Consider the following 11831-nt stretch of genomic DNA (forward strand, 5'->3'; position numbering starts at 1 on the left):
ACAAAATAAAAATTAAACAAATATCTCATTTCTAATGTTTTATATGCAGATTAAATAGGAAACTTTTGTCTCGTCTCCCGAGGCCACAGGAGGGCGCAATGAGCAAAATAATGCAGCGCATTTCAATTTGTCAACGCAAGGAAATAACTGTATATAAAAAAACATGCATTACGTCTAAATTAACTCATAAAAATCAAATATAATTTCGTAAATTGCATAAACAATTATGAACAAAACAGCATCATGTATTTATGCATTGCTTAATCCAAAGAGCTGAAGCGGTATTCACACAGACCGCATTTAAAAACATATGAGACGCAGTGAAAAGGAATAAACCTCCACAAATTTGCGACGTGTTTTCTAAAAGTTTAAACTGTTTTAACTTTAAATGGCTACATCTCTTGCATGAGACACGAGTGCAGCAGTCATATTTGTCCATCTAAAAAATGCGCTGAATATGCGTTCTGTGTGAATGGCTTGGTTTCGGTTTTAACCTAATCAAGATCTTCTCCGCATTGAGCTTCTATATTTCTCCAATATTTTGAATGAATAACGCAGCAGCGGCGCGTCTCGTGGGCTAGACTAACAAAACATTAAAATGCAACAACGTCACTTACATCATCACCGCATCTCGCACGCCACTGATGACGCTCCCTGATGCACACCTAACATTCAAATGCAAATGTTTATTTCAAATTCGACTAATATTCATTCTTTATTCACAATCTCCTCATCACAGGCAGGCACAGCACTCATATCAGCATGTGTTCATGTTTGTGTGTGTTTGCGTCACTCATAGAACGTGCCTATATTGTGCACTATATCGAACATTTTTTTCTATCGTTATCGAAAAAGGTGTACCGTCGATAAATATCGATACCGTTTTATCGCCCAGGCCTAGTTGAGATATTTCCACCATGGTTCTGCACGTCATAACATTACAACAAATAAGACTGAGGGTGTGAAAGACCAATAACTAGAGAAAGATTGAGTGAAATTATTGGTATTTCATCACTCTTTCTGAAACTTTCCTGAAGTGGCACATGTAGCATATGTAATAGTATCTATATCCTTTAATTTACGGCACCAACTTGACATACCACAAACATTTATTGGTTTGAGGTTGGTTATCATTTCGGAAGGAATGCCGGCCAGTGAGACTCAGGAGAATGAACGGAGAAACCATGAGACATAGGAACTTCCATCATCTCAAAACCCCCAGCCAAAACCAAGCATATGTGGCGCCACCAGTAGTGCCCCGTGAATAGAGGGGTCACGTTTTGTGCTGCTGTAAGCAAACAGCACCGTCAAGTCTGGAAAAGTTATTATCCAACATTTAGGTTGAGATTAAAGGTCCCCCATGACTTGGGAATTACAAGATTTTGTACCATTTACACTGATTCAAGAATGATTTAGTCACGATAACATGCATTTCCCTTCCTAAAAAGTAAATGATGTCATTTGTGAATTATTGCTCTTTCTGGCAGTTCTTGAATCAATCAGTCATTCTAAATAATCGGATGGGATTCAGAATGAATCAGAATTATTCAGAATTATTTTTAAAGCAGAATTATTTTTAATGCCTAACAATTTAAGTAAAAAAACATTTATTTATATCTCTCACTATAAACTAAGGATAAAAACCTATTTTCATCTGGCATTTTATATCACAATCGAGCCATTACATCACAAGGTTTAGTGTTTTATCTAAAAATAGAAACCCAGAAATAGCCCCACAAATTATGCACTCTAAAATATTTCAATACGTCAAAAGTCAGATAAAATAGAGACCACCCATTGGTAATGTAAAGAGTGAGAATATCCCAGACTGGCCATTGAAAACGTAGGCGTACAAAATTGGCCCGGTTTCAAGTGCTGATGAGAAACATACGGTCGGTAACAATGAGTGTTCAGTGCTAGTTAAGCATCCAGCAGAGCTGCGTAGAGTTCCTACCCCTTATTCCCAATCTGCTCCTTGATCCAGCAGCATCTTTTCCATCGCCATTCATTCAAGGATCTCATGCTTTGATGAGCGTGATCTCCACCTTTCGGGCTTTCGTGCACGCTGCATTTAAGGACCTGTGCCTCAACAAATCCTCACGGCAATACTGATCTCACCCCTGGAGGCTTACTTGAAGCAGGATTACACAGATTCATCAGGTAAGTTGTTTTTATCTGATTCTAGATTATGGAAGAGTGATTTCACCTCATTAAGTTAGCTCCATTTCATATATATGTAGGCATTCACAAAATGTTTGAATAAACCAGAGAACATATTATTATACTAATTGGGGATGTACAAATTAATTTAAAAGTGCTGCGTTGAAACATTTACAGATCAATTCTTCATCATTTATGATGCTGAGCAGTCAACTTTCTCTGAACATATGAGATCATGTTTAGAGAAAGTTGCATGCTATTGGGCTGCTCCGCATCATAAATGATGAAGAATTGATCTGTAAATTGTCTTAAAACAAATACTGAAGTTTTCTTATTCTTTACTAAAGGAGAATTCTTAAGTTTCTTTTCTATTTTAAATAATAAAATGTTTTTAAAATGTAAAAATCATACCAAATACAACCATATCAAATGATGAGTTAGATTTGCCATTAAATGTCATGTGGATGGCGTCAGAAATGTCTATAAACTGTGAGCCACCTTCTCATTCGTTGATGACTAAGGCATCCATAAACAAGATTGTGTCCATAAACAACAATTGTTCCAAGTACAGCTGGTTCATTTTAACTTCTTTTGCAAACAATTACAGCAGTCATTAACATTTTGCCCTCTTAATCATTAATGCTACTGAACTGAATCGGATTCAACATTGTGCAGCTAGAGAAAAAAAACTGAAAAACAATCAAATAATGCCCAAAATACTGCACAACTCTGAGGGTAGTGATAGTTATTGTAAAGTGCTATGTAAGTCATTTAGTAAGAATAGAACTCTCTTTAACCTGTGATCAATTCCTATTGGCCCATTTCATTGTGATGCTAACTAATAATCCAACCAGGAGCCTTGGGATCCAATTCACTTTTTTTCCATCCTGTGAAACATACAAAACAATGTAACATTTGCATGCCAAAATGTGAACAATTTGACAAAGCACTTGTGCTCATGTTCGCAGGGCTAAACCATTTATGACTAAAGCTGCACCATGAAGGTACTTTTACTACTCACCCTGCTGACGTTATGTCACGCCAAACCATACACGCATATCAACGTCATGGATTTCATCAAGCATCATGACATCATGCAACAAGACGCGGGTGATTTTGACGACGACGACAACGACGACGATGACGACGATGACCATTACGACGATTATGATGATAACTTTGTTTCGGACTGTCCCGAAGGGTGTCGGTGCTCAAAGAAAGTTCTGCAGTGTTCAGATCAGGGTAAGAACTTCATGATACTACTTTAAACAGCAAAGACGGTATGAGTCTGACTCGTCATTTTAGAAGGTCGATTTGTATTACATTGCTACGATTTAGAATTTAGTTTTTATGTTTTATTTAATGTTCTAACAGCATACTGTATTTTAGCTGTTAGACAGTTTGCGGCAATGCACATTAAGACAGACGTTTTAAGATGCGTTAAGAAAGCATGGAAGCTTGTTTCGGCCGTGTAAATAAAGTTAATCTCGCAATTCTGAAATCGCAATTTTGAGAAGAAAAGTCTGAATTGTGAGATAAAAAGTCCCAATTTTTTTTTTAAATAAACAGAATTCCAAGATGTAAACTCAGAATTAAGAGAGAGAAAAAGTCTGAATTGTCCGAATTTAGAATTAAGATTAAAATTTGCAATTACCTTAATTTATTATTTTATTTTATTTTTTACCCGTGGCAAAAACAAACTTCCATAAGAAAGTGGCACATGTATTACAAAAATTATTTTTAAAAAAGCATCTCAAGACATTCACGTTCCGTGTCAGGTCCCATTGTGCTCTGTCTTGCTGTTTTTAAATGCAAGAAAATGTCTAAGAAACACATCTGATCTGGATTATAATTACTTGGGGTTTTCTTAAGACTAATTTGTCAGCTAGTCTCTCAGGCAACCCACAAAAATGTGCAGCTTTGCACATCACTATAATAAAGAATAATTTCTAGAGTATAAAATCTCACATGAATCATTCAAGATGAACAGCCTGATTGAGGTAATTGAACATTTTATATCAGTCTCAATGAGAGTTATCTTTCATTTTTTCTTTATAGGTCTTTCATTTTCTTTCTGTCTTTACAGGTCTGACCAAGGTGCCAAAGGACATTGCTGCAAACACATTGCTCGTCGATCTCCAAAACAATGACATCACGGAAATCAAGGAAGATGATTTCAAAGGCTTGGATAATCTCTATGTGAGCAGTAAACACCCTCATCAAATGCTTTTAGGGCATTTTAAGAGTTGTGTGTTTTTATACTGGGTTTACACAAGGACATCTGGAGACGTGCAGTGGTAGCGGAATTATGTGGAATTCTGGACACATATTTGAGCGTTATTGATATTTGCATTTACTGGGGACCATTTCATACTTGTGGTAAATATTTGCACATGATTAGTGGTAAAATGGTTAAATGTTCTTGCTAAGCAAGCTAGAAAGGGAATAAAATACCAAGAATATAAAAAACAGAAAGAGCCCACATCTTGCAAACAACAAGACAAAATTCTTTTCAGATTTTCCAGAAAATTCCAGAATATTCAGAACCGATTATCCAATACTAAAATAAATAAATAAATAAAATAATGTTTGTTTGTTTTTAATGGTCAGGCCAAGAGTTCAGATTTTTAATATTTTCAATGGTTCAACCACAAAACCATTTTTATCAACATATTTTAAACATTTTTGAACTTTATTTTTATTGTTATGGTTATGTCATCTACAAAAAATACTTCAAATAATGATATTTAATGTGCAATAATAGCTGGACCTTCCTCAAAAACTTAGCCAGGTAGAAAGACAGAAATGTCCACCTTGGACATTTATTTTACATTCAATCACACAAAACCACTGTTTAAGTTCAAAGTCATAAAAAATGTACAATTCTGATTGACTGATTGAGGAATTCTGTTTTAAAAATGGCAGATATAAAGTTTGTGGTTATATATGGTCATATACCTCTATTATTCCCTTTCTGTATTTGCAGGCCCTGTTTCTGCTCAATAACCAGATATCAAAAATTCACCCAAAGGCCTTTCGCAACATGAACAAACTCAAGATTCTCCACCTGTCATACAACCTGCTGACACAAATGCCTGAGAACCTTCCCACGAGCATTCAGTCACTGCGACTGCACGACAACAAGATCAGCCGACTTCCAAAAGGAGCATTTAGAGGAATGCAAGACCTAAATGTTTTAGGTAGGTCTCCTAAGTGATGACCTTAAATAAACATGGTCCGAGTCATGCTAAGCAGTTAGCGCACATGCTTCAACACATTGAGATGTAAAACTTGCTTCGTCATGACCTCGTTAAAACTGGTTATATAATGAGATAAATGATCTTACGCACTATTTATGTCTGACAAGAACGAGCTCAATTCAATCAACTGATCTGAGGTGACTTACAGTTAAAGAACACTCTGCCCTCTGGTGTCTACATTACGATCTGCATTTATTTGATTGGGGATAATATGGTGTTATAGTTGAAAACCCAACACGGAGTGATCCATGACTTTATAAGTCACATTTTTCTATGTAAATGACTAGTGGTCCCCTTTCCTTGCATCTCTAGAACTGAGTGCAAATCCAATTACAAACAGCGGGATTGACCCAGGGGCTTTTGACGACATGGCGACTCTCTACTTGAGAATAGCTGAAGCGAGGCTTACAGCTATCCCTAAAGGTATGTATTTACATGTTTTATAAAAAAAACAAAACAAGACTTTTGCACCTGAAAAAAAGTCTTAAAGGGTTCATATGATGCTATTTCAATTGTTCCTTTCTCTTTGGAGTGTTACAAGCTCTTGGTGCATAAAGAAGATCTGTAAAGTTGCAAACACTAAAGTCTCAAAACCAAAGAGATATTCTTTATAAAAAATGTTCTTTTTAGCAGCATCATATGACCCCTTTAAAAAGTGCTTACAAATTTGTTGATGTAACCCGCCTTTCTTCTTCAAAACTAAATGTTAAAGGCACAATGTCATTTTTTGCCACTAGAGGGCGCGTATTCAAAACAAACAAAGAAACAAAGGCGTAGGGTGTTTCCATGTTTTCTACAAAACAAAACTGGAAATCGAGGGTGTATGACGTCATTGGCAGGCGACACAATGACACTATAGACACGGTCCGAGTCACTAGTTAAAATTGCTTATTTCTCTGGATTTAAACATTCTTCGAAACATTTGGGATAATGTAAGTACACAAGTCAGCAAAATATATAACACTGTTCTAGTGGTTTTTGGATATTTTAATAAAAAAATCTTACATATTGTGCCTTTAAATGTGTTACTTGGCATTTCTGAGTAAAAACCGTTTCTACACACAACTCTCATAATAGAGATGTTTATTAATCTAAATCCCACAGATCTGCCATCTTCCCTCACGGAACTTCACTTGGACTACAACAAGATTGCCAAAATAGAGTCCGAGGATTTTTTGAGATTAAAACGTCTACAAAGGTAAGGTAAACAAACTCCACCTTGTGGACAAAAAGAGAACGCAACTTAAAGACCGGTGTCTTCTACAGGCTGTGGCTTGACTTCAATCAAATCAAGTATGTGGAGAACGGAAGCCTCGCTGCCATTTCCAAAGTCAGAGAAATTCATTTGGATAACAATAAACTGAAGAAAGTTCCTCCAGGCTTGAACAACCTGAAATATCTGCAGGTAAAGCGCAAATATGCACACAGTTGGAACATGGAGTACACCATGATGTGCATGGAGATTTAATCAACTTCACTTCCTCTTTTAGGTGGTGTACTTGCATGCCAACAGCATCAGTTATGTTGGAGTAAATGACTTTTGCCCTTCAAGAACCCGGGTTAAGAAATCCCTCTACACTAGGATCAGTTTATATGCAAATCCAGCAAAATACTGGGAGATTCAGCCACCCACTTTTCGGTGTGTTTCCAGTCACAATTCGGTGCAACTGGGTAACCACAGAAAGTGAGTGAAACAGTACCATCTTGCCACTGGAGGGCAGCATTATAACTAGTCATGAACTTCATCCTAATGTAATAAATGATAATTTCATGTCCTCATGGTGATGTACAGAACGTAATTTATCCAAAATCCAAGAGTATGCGCAGTGGCTACAGACTCGTTACTTGAATTTGGTGAGGATTTCGGAGACTTTGAATTCCAGTAAAGACAGAATCAACTACACTGTGTGCAATAGTTACATAGGCTTTCATTATTAATGTTTACACTGAAATCTTTTCGACTTTATAATGACCGAAGAACCGTTTTAATTCAGATCAGGTGCTAAATAAATTTGTCCCCATGTATTGAAGGTCTCTAATTTTTTGCTTAAAAGGAACGACTGTCTAGAATCAAAAGAGAAATAAATAAAACGTACAAGGCCAGTTTGTTTATTGTTCTACTTCTTGTATTTTAGAGAACGGGCATTATTCATTGGTGCTTATTAACAGTTTTAGTGATAACAAATCTAATATTGCATGCTAAATTTTCCATTATATAACTTTTTATCCATTGCCAGGGTTTTCTCTGAAATATTGGGCATAGACATTCTTGTCAGATCTCAGAAATTCTGAAAAACTGATCTGTATGGACCACCGGGCTGGTTACAGTTTACACAACAGCGTCCCTGACATTTACAAAACCGTACTTGCAGCAAGTGTTTTCTTAGCCAGCGGTGCTGTGTTATTTGTTTCCAATTCAGATATTGTTGTTTCTTTAGAAAAATAAAGAAAAAATAAAACAGTACATCTGGTTGGCCTCAGAATGTGTACATCTGTCCAGCAATAAGACAAAATACCAGCAGATGGAGACTTGTGTAAGCATTGGGGGAAAAAACACTGCAGCAACCGGATAATTCAATAAAACCAGCAAAATAATTACTCCATGGAAGGATATTGGGTTTAATATAAGCAGGCAATAGTGATAGACTTGTTGAAATCAAGTTAAATCATTATGTTATATAACTATACAGGTATACAAAGGTATACAATTGAATGAAGCATGGCAACCTGTAAACTCTTTAGTGCTACAGAAATTGAACCAGTCCTGAATAATGTAATTGTAGCTCAACTTTGTCCATCATGTACACATGTTAATCAGACTACAAATTGGACTTTGCATTGTGCACTCGCTCTAAAAAACAAAGAGCGTGCACAGCGAATGCAACACAAGCAAAGTATACAATCACTCCGTATTAATTATTTAATTTTGCATTGAGACTATAGCTCAACTACACAAAAATCTGCTGTGGCTCAACTGTAGGGCCCTATGAAATCCAAGTTATTTTTTCCCCAAATTTCATTTTATTTTTTTCCCCCAAATTCTGTTTTTTTCCGTTTTAATTTTTCTGGATTTAATTTTTCCCATTTTAATTTTTCAGACTCAGTTTTAATGGTTCAATTAAAGTTACTTAATCAAAAAGCATGTCTAATTAATTAAACTCTTTTACGTTTTATTTTTATTTAAACCATTTCTAGATTCTATTATGGTTTAAATTTTCTAGATTCCAATTATGGTTTCATTAAATTTCATAATCAAATGTATCTCTAAATAATTGATTTTATAAAAAATAATTTATTATTATTTGATTTCTTTCTTTTTTTAAAGAAAATACTTCATTGTGTATTTCTATTTATCTAGTCATTTTTAATATTAATTTTATTAGTAGTAGTAGTACTATCATTACAAATTATTATTTGATTTCTTTCTTTTTTTAAAGAAAATACTTCATTGTGTATTTCTATTTATCTAGTCATTTTTTATATTAATTTTATTAGTAGTAGTAGTACTATCATTACATTAAGTAATATATTTCTGTCACAGTTTCTTCAAGTTCAACGAAACTTTTATTTTGAAAGTTTGCTGTGAAGACCTGTAAGTTTTTGTTTGTATATGATATGATGATAGTTTTTCTCAAAAGAAATGGTAAAATGCTCAGGAAGAGACTCTCAGAGCAGTTCTAGAGATAGAACTAATTAATTTGGGTCTGAACGGGTTAAGAAGTGGGGGGAAAAAACAACATAGAGGGGTGGAGGCTAGAGAGAGAGGCTCTGCTCAGGAAACATATGGAACAAATCTTCAGGTTGGCCTGATCTGCTGCTGCCACGTCTTGCATACCGGCGTCTCCAAAAAAAACTCACAACAGGTTTGGATCATTTAGGATCTCTGAGCCCCAGAAAACACCTGAGGGATTCGGACACACAGATTTGAAACGCTTTAAAGGTACACCAATACATCACAATTAGCGTAAACCCTCAGATGTGAACAATTCTGCACAGTTTCCACTTCTGTGATGAATCAATCATTATTACATATGTGATATTATCAGACATTGTTATAGTTTGATCCTTCAGATTAATCAAATTTATTCGTCAGTGTTAATGGGTTTTTTTTCTCTCATTTATTTTGAGCTAGTTATTGGTCTTGGGGTCTCAAACATGAACTCTTGCAAACGTGAAGTCAACTTGTGTAAAGTTTGAGCTATGAAGAACTGAATCTAGGTCTAGTTTAGATCTTTCTTAAACACACCTTATGTTTTTTTTCCCCCAGTCAATTTCCCTTCAGAGTAAATACCTTTGAACTAAGACAGAAAACAACCACCCAGCTTGTTTTTTATCAGCCCATTTCAAGAGGGCCACCAGACGACTTACCTCCTTTGGAACATGTTCCATAAAATCTCTAAAACACTGTTTTGTTCAGTCACACATTTGTGGATTCAAGGTTTTTTAAAGTTTCAAATGGTCCATAAAATATAACTCATGGTACTTGCATGCAGGTACAACTATGACAAATGGTGTTTACACCAAGACTACGTTTTGTGTCTGTCAAGATTGAGACACTTATTTAACTGGAAAAATATCCCATATTCACCACATCGAACCTAAGTCATTAAATCAAGGGCGCTTTCACACTTGGTTCGCTTGCCTGGTCCGAACCAGAGTTCGATTGCTTCCCCCTCCAAAAAATTGCTTCGTTTGCGTCATCAAGCCAGCAGCTGTTTACCCCGTTGCTTAGTAAAGACGGCGCAGGAGATGGCAGCAAAATGCATAGTTGCTCACTTCTTTTTTTATATATTTATGTTTTTGAACCATTCGTTTTGTTTCCAAATCTTCAGTACATAACGGCACTTACGTCTGTCTTACAAATGTACTGCAAATGCTCTAAAGAATGCTGAAGGCGAACAGAAATGAGATATACAGCTCACTGCTTGCAGCGCGTCAGTCACGCTCATCAGGAAAGTGAGTGAAACACACACACAAACACACATTTTTATCAAATAACACGTCATTAATAGCAGTTCACTTCTGCGATTTAGTACGATTGTGTTCACATCAGCAGCGAACCGTACCGAAGTTCACTTGAACCGTACCCCAGACCACCCTTTTTAAGCGGACTCGGGTACGGTTCGCACCAAAAGTGCTAGTGTGAAAGCACCCTAAGTCTCTTTCTTCAATGCTTCAACGGTATAAGCTCATTTTAAATACAACTAATTAGAATCAACTATAGAATTAACAAACACCCATCATTAAGATTAACAGCACTGCAGTAAAAACTCAAACGTGATTCCTAGTCAAGAAAGCACAAGTGTGACAATTATAATGCAATGCATGTGTGCATTTGCAGATTTCCCAGAAGCAATAGCCGTTCTAATATTTGCACATTGCTAAAGAGCGTTGCCCATGCTTGTGTAGATTGCATGCAATTGCTCATCTTTCCCAAGCCTGGATGTTATTTTAAAGTCACATATTTACAACCAATAAGCCAGGCTGAAGTTTATCAAAGACTGAAAAATATGGCTTGCCAACACAATAAAGCTTTTATTTCACTCAGTTTTCACCCCCTTCCTCACAAAAATGGCCCAAAAGAACCTCTTGGGATCGCAATCCTGACGGTTATTTTTTTTATCAAGCCGCAGCAGCGTTCATGCTGCAGAGACTTCTCAGCGTCTGCCATGTGGGCGGCAGCAAAAACAAATCTTCCAGCTGACAGAATGAGTGCTGAGGAGTCTGTCTAGCCAACTCTGAAAAAAAAAAAAAAAAACCTTTTTAAGTGTAGGAGAATATTACATCAAATAAAAATAATAATCCAAGAAGACAGAGTTCTTTCATATTGCCTCTCCAAAATGGTTGTTTTTGTTTAGAAGTAAAACACATAAATACCTATTAATACTAGCTTAGTCAACCACTGAGGTTTCACCTTCAGTAAAAACCCTGCTGAGATAATTGATCCCAGACATTACAACAGAAGAGAACGCTAAACAAATATCAACATTTACAGAAAAATGTCATATTTCCCAAAGTATGTGCAATTAGAGGTGTTTAGTCTTCTGTGAGAGTACCAAACCGCTTACGCAGAGCAAAAAAAGTGAATAGAAACAAGTCTTGAAATCTCATTTTGGATTATTTCAGCTGCAATCACTTTCTATTCACATTTCTATTTCAGTTTTTTGGTGAAACCCAGTCCACATTAAAGAGTATTGTAATATAATATTGAAGATATTACTATTATATTGATTATTTCAGTCAGTTAAAGGGGTCATATGATGCTGCTAAAAATAACATTATTTGGTGTATTTGGTGTAATGAAATGTGTTTATGCGGTTTAAGGTTCATAAAACACATTATTTTCCACATACTGTACATTATTGTTTCTCCTCTATGCCCCGCCTTTCTGAAACGCGTCGATTTTTACAA

At 35.9% G+C, this 11831-nt stretch overlaps 2 protein-coding genes across 3 annotated transcripts in view; one reads left to right on the plus strand and one right to left on the minus strand.

Annotated features, from left to right (window-relative positions):
- LOC107658387 (centromere protein P-like) overlaps positions 1-11831 on the minus strand; it is a 65508-nt gene that overhangs the window by 33376 nt on the left and 20301 nt on the right. The gene's annotated exons all lie outside the window — the stretch shown is intronic.
- On the plus strand, positions 1978-7811 carry LOC107658386 (asporin-like). Its single transcript, XM_016446909.1, has 8 exons — positions 1978-2160; positions 3129-3402; positions 4247-4359; positions 5147-5360; positions 5733-5843; positions 6525-6618; positions 6687-6825; positions 6911-7811. The coding sequence occupies exons 2-8, from the start codon at positions 3159-3161 to the stop codon at positions 7106-7108; spliced, it is 1113 nt and encodes a 370-aa protein (XP_016302395.1). The 5' UTR covers positions 1978-2160; positions 3129-3158; the 3' UTR covers positions 7109-7811.

Source organism: Sinocyclocheilus anshuiensis, unplaced genomic scaffold (genome assembly GCF_001515605.1).
Source record: "Sinocyclocheilus anshuiensis isolate Anshui unplaced genomic scaffold, SAMN03320099.WGS_v1.1 scaffold795, whole genome shotgun sequence".
Taxonomy (NCBI): domain Eukaryota; kingdom Metazoa; phylum Chordata; class Actinopteri; order Cypriniformes; family Cyprinidae; genus Sinocyclocheilus; species Sinocyclocheilus anshuiensis.

What these genes read in the sequence shown, in the direction of transcription:
- LOC107658386 (XM_016446909.1), top strand. Translation starts at nt 3,159, where the DNA reads ATGAAGGTACTTTTACTACTCACCCTGCTGACGTTATGTCACGCCAAA. An exon ending in GCTTACAGCTATCCCTAAAG is followed by an intron (nt 5,844 to 6,524) that starts GTATGTATTTAC and finishes TAAATCCCACAG; the next exon opens with ATCTGCCATCTTCCCTCACG. An exon ending in AGATTAAAACGTCTACAAAG is followed by an intron (nt 6,619 to 6,686) that starts GTAAGGTAAACA and finishes TGTCTTCTACAG; the next exon opens with GCTGTGGCTTGACTTCAATC.